Source organism: Falco naumanni, chromosome 8, assembly GCF_017639655.2.
Source record: "Falco naumanni isolate bFalNau1 chromosome 8, bFalNau1.pat, whole genome shotgun sequence".
NCBI lineage: Eukaryota > Metazoa > Chordata > Aves > Falconiformes > Falconidae > Falco > Falco naumanni.
Window position 1 is genome coordinate 16,525,782 of NC_054061.1, and position 16,301 is coordinate 16,542,082.

Consider the following 16,301-nt stretch of genomic DNA (forward strand, 5'->3'; position numbering starts at 1 on the left):
AATCAAATCATATATGCACTTTTCCTTACTGATCTTCCAAACTCTGGTTCTTCTAGGTGTTTTCTGGGATGAGGGGAGGTAGCATAAGAATATTCCTTGCTTTGTTCGCTCTTCACATACTGATTCAATATTTGACTTACTGGAGATTTTCAATTTCACCAAAGTTTCCGTTCAGTTTAATCACAGTCAGCTCAGAGCTCGTTATTTTATATATGGATTAAGATTACTCCTCTCCAGTGTATGTTATTTTGTCTTAACCGGGTTTGAATTTCATCTGCCATGTTATGGCCCAGTCACTGGGTTGCGTTATGTCCTTACACAGAACTCAGCCCTCCTCCTGAATACTGCAGTATCAGCAGCAGACTGTGCCACCACCCTGCATGGACTGTTCTCTGTTTGGAATGCTATCATATCATACATGAGAATTTTGGACTTTTTAAATACTACTTTAAACTTTCCTGTGGATAATATGTCAATAATGGCAGACATCCACCCAGCAAACCATGTGGCTTTTGTTTTGCTTTTAGAAAAAGGCCTGGGAATGTAGTGAAGTTTTGAGGGATCTCTGGGATTTGGGTGCCTTCAGGAGGACTCTGGCATCCTTGTCACAGTCACACTGGGTATTCAAGGAAAAATAGAAAGTTCTAGCAGTTAGTCCTGTATTTTAGGAGAGACATTGTTGCTTCTCTAGCAAGGAAAGTTGCTACTTGTTCACATTATTTTAAGACTGCTTCTTTCAATTAACAAAGACTGATACTCTTTGGTAATGATTTTCCAAGCACTTTAATGTATGTTAAAATGGATGAATTGTGGATTAGAACTTCCTGGAGACACTGTCCCTTTCTGCTGGTAATAGAATATGAAAGGGCATTAGTATAACTGTGAGTGCAGGTCCTTGGATGTAGCAGTTTTCTTCGACAGAACTGCCTGAGCTGTCGTTTAATACAAGGAGTCATGTACTCCGTTCTAGCTGCATACTGACAGCGCTTGTACTCCTCCTGCTGCAAATGCGGCTGCGGGCTGGCCAACAAAATTATCGAGCAAAGGATGGTGTCAGCCTCTGTAAAACATCTACAACTTACTGAAACCTGACTTTGTCAGGTGTGTTTGTTGTCAAGTCCAAATTTTGTGGGAGAGGACTTTTACCGATTGTCCACGATGATGAGGTCCCTTGTACACAAATAATGCTTGCAGAACTGCCCATCTGACAAAGCCTAGTTGTCCTCTGTGTTCAGCGTCTGTTAATCATAAGACATGTTAGCAAAATGTGGATCTCAACTGAGATTTAGTTCAGCGGATTCTGATCGTGCGTGTGCTTGTGAACTGCCTTGTAACCTCTTCAGATGTGAAAGGAGCTAGGGAAGGCTTTTTGCTTTTCTTGTTACAGCTGTGCAATAATCCATGCTCCTCAGACAGAGGCCTGAAAGCACTAGTTAGAATCACGTGTAGTGTTTTCAGGCACAAAGCAAGTTTTTCCCACGCAGTTCCTCCATTGTGCTCTTCTGACTTTCAGATGCCTGCTACTTCTGTCCTGGGCATCTCTTGAGGAAAGGAGATCAGTCATGATGAATTGTGCATTCATTTTGTAATGGGGGCAAGTAATCACTAGGAAATAGGCTTAACACACTTGATTCACTTTTGGCTTGGGTTGAACTTGAACCTATTTCTCCAGAGGAATAATAGTAAAACATTAAACCATTATGTTTCTAGTCTTTTAAGTAACTTATTTTATGAATAATAATTGAGTAAGATCAGTTTCTGGTATTCCTGGAATTCTGTTGCATGACCAAGAACTAGTAACTGGTAAAGAACCATGAGTCTCCGCTGAATAACATTTAATATAAGCAAGCATGGAATAAGCAAGCTTAAATATTTTTATAATTTTTGGGGATACATTTACTCTTTTCAAGTTATCTGGGTTACCCATATATATGCACCCAGCAGTGTAAAACACTACGTTTCTTTTGCTTCAAATATTGTGGTGCATTCATATGAAATAAAAAATAGATGTGCAGATAGTTCTTTGATTCTATATACTATGAAATGACAAGCTGCTAAGATTTAGTAGGTACTTTTTGTTTCATCATCTGTGATTCCTTAGGCCTAATTTGGAAATCACACTGATGTTGCTCAAGACAAAGTATATTGGAATAACAAGAGTTATATCATTGTTCACCTCATGAGTGGATGGAAAGGAAACTTCTGGTATTTCCACTCCGCTATAATACAATAGCCTACATATAGCAAATGTACTTTTAGTGCTTATTTGCTAATGCTGTTCATGATGTAATGGACCAATTTCTTTTTTCACTTGACAAAAGGCTGGCCTGCTACAGTTAAACATAATATGACTGGATATATCCTGACCAAGTGAGATCATAGTTTGATGGGTTCATTTTGGATGACAATAATTTAGAGTTTAGTAGGCATGACAACTTGGAAAATTGATATGTGGAAACATTCTGAATTCTGTTCACTGTATGATTTGCTTAGGGTATACTGAATTTTCTAACAGGCAGGTGCTGCGTGTCTTCCAGGCCTCAACTGGGAAGGGGGAAAATGGTGGATAGTTAATCTGCATATTTCTCCCTTTAAGAAGGAATACCACAGAATAACAGGGGTAAGTGCAAACCCTGATTCTGCCCTGCCTGTTGGCAGTCACTGAGTTGTACTGCAGGGAAATATCCAGCACATGAAGACACCAGAGGTCTCGAATTTTAAAAATACGTGGTCTAAAGTAACAGGAGAGCACAAAGGGAAGGCAAAGAGCTTTCTGAGCTTGGAAACCATTGTCATTAGACTAAACTCTGAATGGAGTGAGCATTGGATTTGTGGCCAGAATGAGAGAAGACTGAATGAAAGAGGAATGGGGGGACACTACTGAGTCTCAGAGAACATTTAAGAAAGTTTTGCATGGAAGTTTGACCATGTTTTGTGGAATTGTATCCCTTTTGTGATTTCTTAAAATAATATGTGATTCATTCTAGCTATCTCTATCTTATATAAGTCTTAGATTGATCCTTGACAGCTGTACCACCTGGAGTGATGAACTAGTTCTCTGCTTTTGTTCTTGATGGGCATGCAGGACCAGCTTCCAGGTGCTTTCACTCTGTGTGTGTGTGTGTTTGTAACTGTGTGTGTTGCTGGGGTGGGAGTGAGAGGTTGATTATTATTCTTTACCTAAACCTCCAGGGTTTCACTTCAAAATGTATAGTTTCTATAGTCAATTTTTTTTAGAGATTATAAATACACAATTCACTGTCCTGAGTTACTAGATGTTAGTGTTAAATTAAATGAACCAGAAGATTCTGACAAGCTCAGTGTTTGAAAACCAGGTATCAGAGAAAAGAACTTAGAAGCTATGCTTAAATGTTGAGGCAAAAAGCACAAACTAACCCAAATAATACCTATAAAGCATACGTAAGTGCTCTGTAAAATATGATTTATGAATACAGCATATATGTAACAGATAAAATGGCACTTTTTTGTTTCAAATCTTCAGAGATATGTTTGAGCCTGAATAATCTATAAACCATATGTGGAACTCTGGAAATGTGTTCAAGTTGGCTGTTTTGGAAAATCAGCGCTTATCTTAACGATCACCTTTGGATCTAGCACAGTATACCATCCTAGCTATCTGGTGGATATCCTTTGGAGAAAATGGGGCCAGTACTGTAATAGCTGATAAAAGTGTGTCCCTGGGGAAGAAGGCAAAGCCACAGCATCACAGATTATTTAGTTGCAGTTTTTTCTTTAAAAAAAAACCAAACAACAAAACCAAAAAAAACCCACACAACAAAAACCCCCAAAACAACAGAAAAAATAGGAAACAGGCACAAATTTACTGGCCTAAATTTCTCTTCTGACATACGTACTCAACTTCTGAGTATGGATCCCCAAATTTCTAATTAAATGGGCTTCTACTTAGTCCTTTGCTGGAGGCATTTTTGTTTGATTAACAGAACAAAAGGTTAATCATATAAATTTGCCATCTCATGGCGTTCTGAAGCAAGGGAGAACAGGTAGCTCCTTGTTCTCCCTGCTCAGCTGCCAGTCAGGTTTGCTGTATGCAATGCAAACACGGAGCTTTCCCCTCAGGTCCCTGTGACATACTTTTCTGACGTATTCTTGGTAGAAGGTGAACATTCCTCATGTTTGTGACTTCAGCTGTCTTAGTGGAAGTTTGTAGATCACATAATGGATACGTGAGCTGTGCGGGAGATTGTCATCTTTTCTCATCTCTGTAAGGGACCATAGCAGACATGCAAATCCCTGTCCTGTTAGGAAGGAGCTCTAATTGCTCCCACCTAATGTGCATCTATGATTAAAACACAGAGCAATGGAGTTATTAATGAAATCATGGTATACTTGGAAGCAGATGGATCAGTTTTTCTTACTACCATGCTAACACTTTTATAATTCCTTGTCTGAATTTACCTGGTAATTATGAGTTAGGAACTCTAATTCTCTTGGACAGGCTACTAGTTATGAATTCCTTATCCCTTTGTTGTAAGGAATGGTTCACACTTGAAGCAGCAGATTTTCATCTCTGCAGGTGACCTACATTTATGGTTACACTTGCAATAAAATAAAAAAAATAAAAAATTGCAACTTTGAATAGACACACTGAGAGTATAAAACACAAAAGTCTAATTCTCCTCTATGACTTGTTTTCATTTCATGGTTCTGAAATTCGCTTAATCTTTATGCGCTTTTTGCTTGCGGGGTTAGGTCCAGCTAAACTTTGTCTTTGGAACCCTGGTGTGTATCTACCGTGTGAGAACTGCTGACAGTTCAAATGCCACAAGCTGCCCTGCTACCTGGTGTCCCCCCGCCCTCTCACATCTACAGCACAGATGATGTCTCTCACTCGATGCGGAGGGCCTGTATAAGCTAGCAACTCGCTTGCTGTTTTGTTTGAGCTTCATGTCTAATTTTTCAGTTTCATTGCCATACTGAAAAGAAAACTAGTCGCTTGAGATTAAACTGTAAAGCCTTTAAAAATGTTTGTTTTGGACAAAACAAGAGTTGTAATTGAATAAAACATTTGATCCCACATAAAATTTTTGTGTATTTTCCAGGAATTCTTTCAAATTCAAATAAACTCCAGGAATTCCTCCAAACGTTCCCTAGAAACACACTTTGAGTAGGTTCTTAGCAAAACATCCTTTTCAGGTTCATACTTGACATTTTTTAAAATACCAGATGCTTTAATATATTTTCTTTTTTTTTTTTTCTGAATAGAAAAACAAATTGAAAATTCAGCATGAACGCAAAATCTGGCAACTGCCCTCTTCACATAAAATGTCTCTGGATTTTAGTTACTATACTTAGACATCTGCTTGGTCCGTAGGTATGTCTAGGGGAAGGTGATGTTATGAAAGCTGTCTTGCTTCTCAGCTGCTTTTGTCAGAAATACGGAGGGTAAAGTCTGCATAGATTGTGTGCTGAGATAGATGGATTCTGGGGATGGGGTTTGCTTTGTTTTGTTTTCTTGGGGTTTAGGATTACGTACATGAATCGGTCACACCTAAATGGATCCCCTGTGTTCACAGATTATCCAAGTGATGTCTCAAGCACTGTAAATTGCAGTTCCTGTAACAAGTCACTTGCCTTACCTGTCCATAAGGTTTATTCTCTGATCGCTTGGCTGTGTGGCCACTGACGGTCCATTTGTAATCACACCAGCTCTTCTACAGATGCTTGTAACTGGATGCTGATTATCTGCTAATCTCAGGTGGATCTGACACTGCATAAGTGAACAGTTGCAAGGATGCCTATAATCGTATATTTTTTCTGCCCCTAAACTGACAGTGAATCCCCTCAAACACCATTTTAGTATGTAACTGAAAGTTCCTATGTGAACAGGAGGAGTGCTGATAGTGGATGTGAAGGAAGTGAATAAGAACAGCTTTGTGGGCTTTCCTGTCACTCCCTCACCACTCGTCGGTATTGGGAGGATGCCACAGGCATAACATGGTGAAAGTATGGAGATGTATTCAGGTGGCTTCTGTTTATACAAGGTGAAGAGGCACATAAATCCACAAGCTGAATGATTCAGCCCTGTCAGGTCTCATGCGTTATGCCCAGGACTTACCCAGTTAGCACACACACCCCACACACACCCCCCAGCGCCTGTGATGCCAGCATGGTGGTGCAGGGGCTCTGCCACGGTGAGGGCCGGCTGGGGGGGCACGGCAGTGGTGTGGCCCAGCCCGCCCAGGGTCAGAAAAAATTGTGAGGGCGAATGATTGGCAAAGAGTGGGGTTTGTTGAGAAGGTTTAACCTACAGAATGATAACAGGGGCTGTTAAATCTGTTGATTTAAATAAGTTGTAATAAACACAAAATAATTGCGTTACAATGTAATTAGGATGCACAGGGCTAAAGTTAATTTTATAATCAACATATAAATTATCACATCTAATTTAAACTCTGAGCCAGCGTTTGCAGCAGCGCATTGTTTCCCAGAGCGCGTCCCCCTGTAGTGTGTGCAGCACAAAGGCCGTCAGTCTGAGAGCAGCGCTGACCTCAGGGTACGCTGGGCCCCGGGCGTGTTTCCTTTCATGCGTCACTAACTTAGAAGATGCACTGTCAGGAAGAAGACAGATTTATGTGAGCCATCATGGCTTTCTTTGGGGTTTGGTTCGTGGGTTTGTTGCCTGCCTTTTAGCATTTTAACATTCCTCTGAGACGAGTCGCTTTACCGTGGTTTCCAACAGATGCCCAACCACAGTCAGCCGTAGTCTCTCCCCCAACAGTTTTACCTGTGCGCGGCCTACTGATGTTTCCCGGCTTTGTGTCTCCGGCAGCGATGCACCTCCTGGGGCTGAACTGGCAGCTCCAGCCGGCGGACGGACACACCTTCAACAACGGGCTGCGGCCAGGCGGGCCGGCGGGTGCAGAGGACGGGCCGGCGGTGCCAGCTGGAGGCAGAGGTGAGGCTGCGGCGTGGCGGGCGCTCGCACAGGGAGGGGTGGCGAAGAGTCACTTAAGGCTGGGTTGGGCATGGCTGGGGCTGCCTGCGCTCTCCTGCTGGTGGTGGTTTGCTGCTCAGCTGCTCACCTGCGGAGGTTCTTATTCTGGCCCTCTATGCATTAGGATACAAGTTAGGTAATTTCTAGAACCTCATCTACTAACGAACACAAGCTCTCAGATGCTAATCAAGAAACGTTCAGTCAAATAACGTACGTTTCACTGGCTGTATGTCCCATTCCAGGTACAGCTTAGAGATCTCAAAGAGAAAAAGCCTGACTCGGTAGGAGTCTGCTTGAGATGTCAAGGACTTTGGTTCCCAGCCAGAGCCAAATCCCTGTTTTTAATTCTTTCTCAGATGTAATTCTAATAGAAAACATCAAAGACAGAAGAATTTGACCCATAGTAAGTAATCTGTCCTGTGATTCTAGTATGAGCAATGTAGGTAATAAACAGATTCTTTTTCTCCTAAAGAAAACTGTTCCAGTGGAGGATGACAGACGGGGCAATGGGAAGAATGTGGGAAAATCTAGAAATAGAAATACTTTCTTAAACTGAGAAAGAATATATTAAAAGTACAGAGAAATTACATGCCATGAAAAGGATTTTAATCATTTAAATGGAATGCTTTTTAATGGTGAGGTTCAGGTGTTTTCTTTGCTACAGCACGATAAGGCTTTCCCTGGTTATTACAAAAATTATGATAAGAAGACAGAACAGAACATTTCAATTAGTCAAAGCACCGCACAGGCCTTAGTGTACAGTGAGGGTGGGATGGGATGACTGAAACAGAAGTAAGAGCTCCTGCTATTGCTCAGCAGAAGAGTTTTGTTTCAGAGCTGAGCATCATCTTGCTCTCAGGACCTGTGGCTCATGTTAAACTTACCGATTGATGAAGCATTAGAAACAAGTGCTAATACAGGATACTTGCATTGGACATATTGGAAAAGAATCAATTAAAATAGAGCTGGGAAAGGAAGCCGAGTTGTCTTTGGTGTGCCCGATCATTTCATGGATTCACTTCTATTTTCAATAAATGATGCTGCTGCACCTCAGCTTCTTCACATTTACTGTGGAGGGACTAATTTTGACTTTCTCCTTTTCATGGAATCCTGCATCCTAGTAGCGGCAAAAAAATGTAGATTTTTCAGACAGTTGTTTGTCAGCTTGTCTTTCATCTCTGACTGACTGTAGGTCAAACCGGATGAACAGCACATCCCTAAGTACAATGCAGAATGTTTATATTACCGCTGAACTTCTTCCAGATTGTGCACAGGTGAGAGACCCTATGGTTTTAGGCAGGAACCTGAAGAGCTCAGGTCTGCAATTATGGTCACTTAGCAGACAACTGCAGTGTTCAACACCTTTCCAAATTCCCTCCCCTGCAGCTTTTTGTTGCCATCTCTGTGCAAATATAGGGCAGTAAGACTGTTGAATTGGAATGTGCTCATCTGCCTGGGGCACTTCAGTGCAAATTCTGGCAGTTTATCCCAGCCCCACTCTAATTAGCTTTGCACATTTGAAGAGGCTGAGATGCTGGCTGTTTTGGGAGTGGTAACCTCCTGTAGAGGAGACAAGGAGACAGAAGTGCTAGTTATGTCTTCAATTGCTGCAGTTAGCTTTCCTCAGAGCGTGATGGAAAAGTTTACTCATTCTTCTGACATTTTGTAGAAGGTTGCTAAAGTGTTGATAATCTGGGAGGAGGGGAGAGAACAATATTTAGGCAAGTAATCTTCCACAGGGGAATAATATGAATGACAGGTTTGGGTGAACACAAGGAATATCTAAAAGACAAATTCTTACAGCTGGAAAGGGTGAAAAGTTTTTTACCTTACCTTTGCTTTGTTATGTCCGAGTTAATATTGCTATCCCAGCAGTTTTTAGGAAAGCCTCTGACAGCTTTTAACACAACAACCATTTCAGGGCTCAGGGCTCTGGCTGTGGAGAGTGACCTTTCTATAATTGACACAACTCAGGATGAAGCCATTCTTTTCAAAACACGGGTCTCCCAAAGAAACCTTTAACCCCTTGACTGAGAACGGCCACTTAAACCCAAGCTGTGCCTACTCAGCAAGCAAGGCATTTTAAAGTAAAGGAATTTAAAACGGGGGGGGGAGGGGGGGGGGGTGGAGACAGATTTTTCAATTGGATCTTCTTGTTCCTTATTAAGAGAATGAATTTTTGTATGAAATAATAAAACTGCAATTTAAGAGGAATGTAAATTACTTTGTCACTGCATTTTCCTATCCAAATAAAACCAAAATTCACTATTAAGATAACACAGTTGCAGGTTTTTGTAATTACACACTACATCTCATTAATACTGGGGATGTCTGAAAGGAGTAGGCATGTGTAATGGGTAGAAAAATCCTCAGTGCTGCTGTAAAACTGCGATTGAAGTCCACCATGTTCTGACTGTAAGCAAGGCACAAGATAGGTTTTCAGATTTGTCTTTAGGCTTTGGAAGTTGTGCTGAACTAGGGATTTAGAATAAGAGACAAAAGTAAAGAAATACTCCTTTCTTAACACAAATTATAAGGTAGTATCCCATCATAGTACATAAAACCCCAAAAGTTGATGCTGTCACGGAATTGTGGAGTTGTTGCAGGGATTGGATAGTGATGACATAAAAAAGAAAAAAAACTTTCTGAGTGTGAAGCCCATTTGTCTGTTACAGTTGCATAAGGGTTAGAATTTTGGTGCCAGCAAATCTAAATTGTGTGTGGAGGGGGGGGGGGGCGCAATTTTCGGAATAATTATTTCTTCACAAAGAAGTGAGTTAGATGACTTTATGGGCTTTTCCTGTGCCTAGATTTTTAACCTATGCCAAAAAAATATTCTACATTTTAAATGATGTGGTAGGCTAGACATACATACATCGCTATAAAATATGTGACTATCTGTGTGCTGTTTCCTTTCTAAATTGACAGAATATACTATAAAAGTCAACTTTAATAATTTCAGAGGACACCTGATAAACTACCATTTATGTGGAAATATCCAAACTAACTTCAGCTGCAAATCCAAGTAAAGAATGCTTCACCATAGAGATTTTGTGGTGTGCTTACAAATTTAGCAGATTTTCTACTAAATCAAAATTTACATAGTATCTTTTATCTTGATTATTTTGTATAATCTGTAATACTATAAAAGTAAGACGTTGATCCTAGAAACCCACATTTTAAAAGACACCAAAGATAATTATGGGCAAGGATTGTGGACCTGAACGATCACCTCGGTTACCATAAATATACTGACTGAGTGGAAAAGGTAGATTTGAATTTGTGTTCTGACACTCTCATGATCCAGGGCTTGTGTCTCTTTGGACCAACTGGCTTGATCCAGGTTCATGCTCAGTTTAAGAGATACTTCACTAAGGCTACCACAGTGTGTGGATTTCAAAAAGACAATTACAGTTAATTAAATGGTAAAGTATTGAAGTGTCATGAAAAATACTTGTTTCCAGTTATCAAAATCAGCTTCTTTCCAATTATCAAACTCAGCATTGTAAATATAATGGCAATAATGAAATGAAGAAAGCTAAATTTGCTGTTAAATTGGATACGATCTTACTTGCCTGCGATGAGAGAGGGGAAAAATGGATTTTACTATTTACTAATCTAGCAGAAATTTGCTTTGAATAGATATGGCAAGCTGAGCTCAGCAGCCACTGTGAAGCCATATAGGTTGTCTTCAGCTCTCTCCAAATGATGTCGAGACCTCAGCCAGATGCTGCAGCTCTGAGGCACATTTTGGTTTGCACACAGAAATTATTATTTTCTAATAATTAAGATATTTTATTAGCAATCCAGCAGACAGGCACTGTTCAAGGAACAACAAAATATATAAATGGGAAGATTTGCCACCCTTAAGTATTAATGAATTGGGGTTCAGATGCAAATAGATAGGCCCTGGCTTGACTGCCTGAGACAGTGGTGCTGTGTCCCTGATGAAACCTAATCCTGCTCATCAGATGGGAGAAGGACTCCAAAACAACTGGAGGGAACTCTTTGTCACTTTGCAAAAGATAAAAAGATTAAAAACTCATACCTCATTAACAATGTAAGCAACATGAGGCTTTTGGTTTCACTGTTTCCTTTCAGACACCTTGAAACAGGTGATCAAAATGTAATAACAATCAATGTATTTTAAATGTCACTTCAGTTACCTTCATTCCACTTAATCAAGACCTGCCATCATTTTCCAGGTGGATTAATCTTATTAAGTAGTTACGTGGCTAATGTAGTGTAGATCTTAATTAACACGTTAGCAAGCAGAAATATTAATATGGATGCTGTGAAGTCTTGCAGATGTGGTCATCTGGAAATATACTAGGATATAGGACTCTCTTAGCAAAAGCAAAGTATTTGACTTCAGTTCAACAGAACAGAAGAGGAGTTTTACTTCTGTGATTGTGTTTGTGGTGACAGCATGAGTTTCTGTATTCAGAGTTAGGTGATGAAGTTTATTATAACCCATCAGAGATGATTGTTGTGTTGATGTGTAAATTCATGCTAGTATGCATTTTTTCTTTGTGAAATGCAGTGAACTAATAGATCTTAATTTTATTTCAGTTATAATTTGCTTTTGATTCTGAAAACATTTGAATCTTATGAAGCCATGCCCCCATGAGTGTGAAGATGTGCCTAAATTTTTAGGTGTATCAGGGTATTAAGGCATGTTTATTAATTCCACCTGCAGGGCCAGATAGTTTGATTGCAGCCGAGCCAGAGCAGTGGTCTTAAGCAGACGCTCTCTTTGCAGAATTTCTTTCCTTTCAGCACAAAAGAAATATGGGATACTGACCAGAAAATTGAGACTGTGATTTTTATCTCAGAAGCTGTTTTGCTGGACTCCTGAAAGCTCATACAAATTCTCAAGCTTCCTTCCTCCTCACTCGACAAAATAGAGCTCATTAGTACCTTAGCATCTTCAGCATAACCGAAGTTCAAGATGTGTCATAGCAACTTCTCCAGACAAACTCTCATTTCCTGGCTTTCTCCTTTATTGTAGCTGTGGGAATTTGTTTTGCATCAGCAGTCAATCTATTGTACACATTTCAGAAAGAATCTGTTTCCACTTGGGTCCTAGGGCACTTAGTAGTAGATACTTTGAAGAATAAGTTCATATTGGAAGTGATCAGTGTGGTAATAGTACATACCACTGATTTTTCCACTGAAGAAATTTGTATAGAAATGACATTTTCTACTTACTTTGTTTTCTTTTTTTTCTTTTTTTTTTTTTTTTTTTTGCCTGACAGTAAGAAATGTCTGGTCATTTGAGTAGCAGATTTACCTTGAAGAAAAAATCCAGCTATCATTGAAAACTATAGTAATTCCCACGCATTCTTTTTTGGCAAAAAGTCAGTGGAGCGTGTTTTTATATGGAATGGTTTTCTTTACACAACTGAACCATAAATTTCTTTGGAATTCCAAGTCATCTGTGAAAATCCCTAACTATAAAACAAGCAACAACACAAAAATATTAGATAACAACATAAGGAAAGCTATGTCTGCAGCAGTGATTTATGGGAAATGCAGAGATACAGGAAGAAAAGTGAAATTCTCTTTAACCAACGTTGGTGGTATTTATTCCTTGCATTTAATTTGAAATTGTCCAGATTATCTTGGTAGTTCATTATGGATCCGTTGGAATGTTTTTTTCTGCTAGATATTTTTCAAGAGTATTATGAAGACGCAATTTAGTCATCGCCGTTATAAAGGCACACAGTCAAAGCACTGGAGTTAATTGCTATTTAAATGTGATGTCTGTAGTGTGACACTGCTGGTAGCCAGATTTCATTTTTAGTTTTTAATTTTAACTACAGTATGGGAGAGGAGCCTATAATAAATACTCAAGTGAATCTGGTTTCAGTGTAGATACAGTTCTGCCTCCATAGCTGACACTGCCTAACATCAGTTAAATGAGAGGCTGACTGGGCATGTCCTACCCGCTGCCACCTTGAAGCTGACCTCCAGCACAAAGACGAGGCCCGCTGACAAGTTAGCAGGGGGAGTTTGCGTTGCTGCTGTCATGTATCGCCTGTTTGATAGCTTCAAAGGCAAATATACTTGAGTGCTAAAGCAGTCTTTTCAAACGTATATGCCAAAATAGTAATTCAACTGGGTAAATAACACAGCAGTTTAAATGAATAAGTGTTATTTAGTTGATAAATATGTGTTTGACTGAACGATTGAAATGGCTCCCCTGGGTAAGATGAAGAAGTATGCTTTTAAAACTCTGGTTTTAGATGTTTGTAGAGAGGAAATCACAGGGAAAAAATATCAAGTATCCATGGGCTTATGAAATAAACAGACGAAACTCTTAAAACAGTCACCCACAGCAGAGATAATGATGTTGGGATTTATTTGTTCGCAATCGTATGAGTTGTTTGGGTTAGTCTTTCTTCCCAGATTTGTCAGTTTGTCACATCTGTAACTTCACTTAAATGCAGTTTATGTTCTCTGAATGTGATCTGCAGTGGTCCATCAAAATGGAAAAGCTTCTAAAAGTAGCTGGAGGGGAGTGAGTCAGGTGGCAAGATACATTCTCTGCATTAGGAGGTGAAGACTGAAGGGAGCTATAAAAAAATGTTTAAAAGTCTCTGGAGACAGAGTTCATAAGTGAAGCTGTTACTGCAGAAAAAGACATCACAAATATGAAGCTAGGATGGTGTTCTGCTTTTCAGGTTTAAAAAAATAAACTTAAGCCTATTACCTAAGAAAAGAGGTTCAGTGGTCGTATCTACTTTGTATTTAATTTCTGTATTTCTAACCTGGGGAGGAAGGAACATGAAGAAGCCAGTGTTGAGACACCTCCTATTTTTATGTGACTTCTCTGCATTACTGATCTTCAGAGTGAGAATTTTTAATAGATCATTGTTAATATTTCTGTTTTACAAGTAGTCATCTGAGAACATCAAGATCATAACCAACTCAGGTGCAGGGTGCAGTGGCTGTGTCAAAGCAAGGAGCAGAACCAACACGCTCTCACTAGTTTTCTATCTGATACCAGCAAGAGTAACTCAGCAGGAATTTATGAGAGTATGTTTCAATAATGCATAATCTATATGCATTACTATCTCTGATAGTTTGCTGGACTTAAAACTTCATAAGCTGTTAGTTAAACTTGCGAATATAAAACTTTGATTTTAGTACAACTTCACGGGTTTCTCAATTTTGTTATTTCAGCGTTGTAATGTGAAGCCATAAAAACAAGATGTCATGTAGCAAAATCTTAAAAGCAAAAATAGGTTCCATCTCAGCGTGCCAGAGGTGAGGCAGCAGGTGTTTCTCACAGATCTGGCATAGGCTGGATATAGAGCAGAGCCATGCCATACTACAAAGATACAGACTTGAAAATAAGGGGTCATCCAGCTGTTCCACTTGTTCATCCATTCTTCACTTGTGATAGTTGCTCATCTAACCTGCTCTTAAAATCCTCTGCTGTGTTGAACCCCTACAGCTGTCACAGTTCTGTTACCTAGAACGATTTTCCTGAGACACTGAGATGTTTCAGAAGGGAGTGGTTTGGACAGCTAGAATCCAGATCATTTATGTTGCATAGCAAAAAAAGACCATCTGTGTGAGATAATGCCAAACTGAAGTGAATCATTTTAGTATTAGGATCCTGATTCATGTCTCTAGGCTGATTGATAATTACAAATTCAATTGTCTTATCTGTAGTTTTCATCAATTTTTAAACTAACAACTTCAACATTTTTGTGAGAAATGTAAAGGAATGGTTTTTTTCTAGTAATCTTTTGTTGGGAAAGTTTGACATGCAGTATATTTGTTTAACTGTGAGGTGCATGCTGAAGTAGTGTGAATTAACTCTTTGTAGCTTAATCGGTATAACTGAAGATTCCTGACTTCTGAAAAATGCCCTTTCCTGGATAGAAATATAGACGAGAATTTGGAAAACTTAAGGAGGCTAAGGCTAAATTTAGCCAGAAATATTAAAATTTGAGCCTCCATAAGAATGAAATTTATTTGCAAAGTTAAAATTCTAGGGAACATATACCTAGCGGACTTGGAAGCAATGTAATTAGCACAAGTCATTGATGGTGGTGTTTTGGAGCTGCTTCAATAGCCAATGAAACCACCATCTCCAACAGAGACTCTGGTGGTCTTACTGTTTGCACTTGCTTGCACTGGCTACAAGGGAGGTACAGTGGCTGAAGAAATATTCAGTATAATCTCTGCTTGATATAGATGAGAAACACATGACTAATTTGTAAAGCAGATGTATGCATGAGGGCATTCTAACACTATGTCACTTCTTTAAGTGTTCTGACAAGGATCCATTTTTCTAAAACTTACTCTGTTCCATAGACTATTGATGTGTGTTAGTAGGTGTTTCAGTACTTAATAGCCCTCATATGTGTATGTTTTTATACATATATGTTTATGGCATGAGGTAAGTGACTATAAGGTGCTTATTTTTTAACTAATTGGAATATTGGGTTTGTGCTGCTGATACAAGCCGTATCTCTGAATTTATATGTCCACTGCTTCACTGAATTCTAGAACTGTATTAAAAAGTACAAGGTATTATATATATACTGTATTAAAAAGTATAAATATAAAGTATTGCTTAAAAAGAAACAAAACAAGAGGCAGATTCCAGCATCGGGGGGAGGCTACTGATTTCAAACAGATCTAAACTCCAGATTCCCCCCCCATTTTACATGTGGATTTCAGAAATAGATTACACTTAATTCTGTCTGTCAAAGATTTGCACTAGCGTCCATGGGCTGGAGCAGCTTTGTAGTAGACATGTAACTAACCAAACTGAAAAAACTTATAATGCACATAATTCATCGAGTATAAGGTGTTTGTGGACAGAGAATACTGGAAAAGTTACTGATCTATTAATCTTCCCACCTTTATTACTTATACAGCTTTTATCGTAATAATAATAGGTACTGTAGTACTTCCTAGAAATGGCTTTTTCTTTGACTGTTTCACCTTGACTATGGATATACTGATCCTGAAGAACAAGGTTCTTTAGAGTGTATCAAGGAATCTGTTCTCCGATTAGGTATCACTGATGTTCATTTAGGTGTGCACAGCCTGCTTCCAAAGAAATAATTTACAGCATACTTTTTTAAGAATGTTGAAAAAAAATCATCATTTATTACCATAACTTGGAATTGTGAGGTGAAGTAAGTGCAATGTTGTACTCAAAGGAGATAAAGGGGCCCTCAGTCTTATGCTGACTTCCCAGCTCTGCCAGTGATTCCAGTACAGCATTCAACAGGTAATTTCATGTGCTCTGTGCCTGGTTTTCCTATCTATGTGGGCAAGGACTAATTGAGATTCTAGT

The 16,301-nt window shown here is 39.2% G+C and overlaps 1 protein-coding gene across 3 annotated transcripts in view; it reads left to right on the plus strand.

Annotated features, from left to right (window-relative positions):
• TENM2 (teneurin transmembrane protein 2) overlaps positions 1-16,301 on the plus strand; it is a 698,905-nt gene that overhangs the window by 557,984 nt on the left and 124,620 nt on the right. For all 3 annotated transcript variants that reach the window (XM_040604228.1, XM_040604229.1, XM_040604230.1), the window contains exon 9: positions 6,812-6,937. In XM_040604228.1, the coding sequence (XP_040460162.1) occupies positions 6,812-6,937 (126 nt within the window). The remainder of the gene's footprint in view (positions 1-6,811; positions 6,938-16,301) is intronic.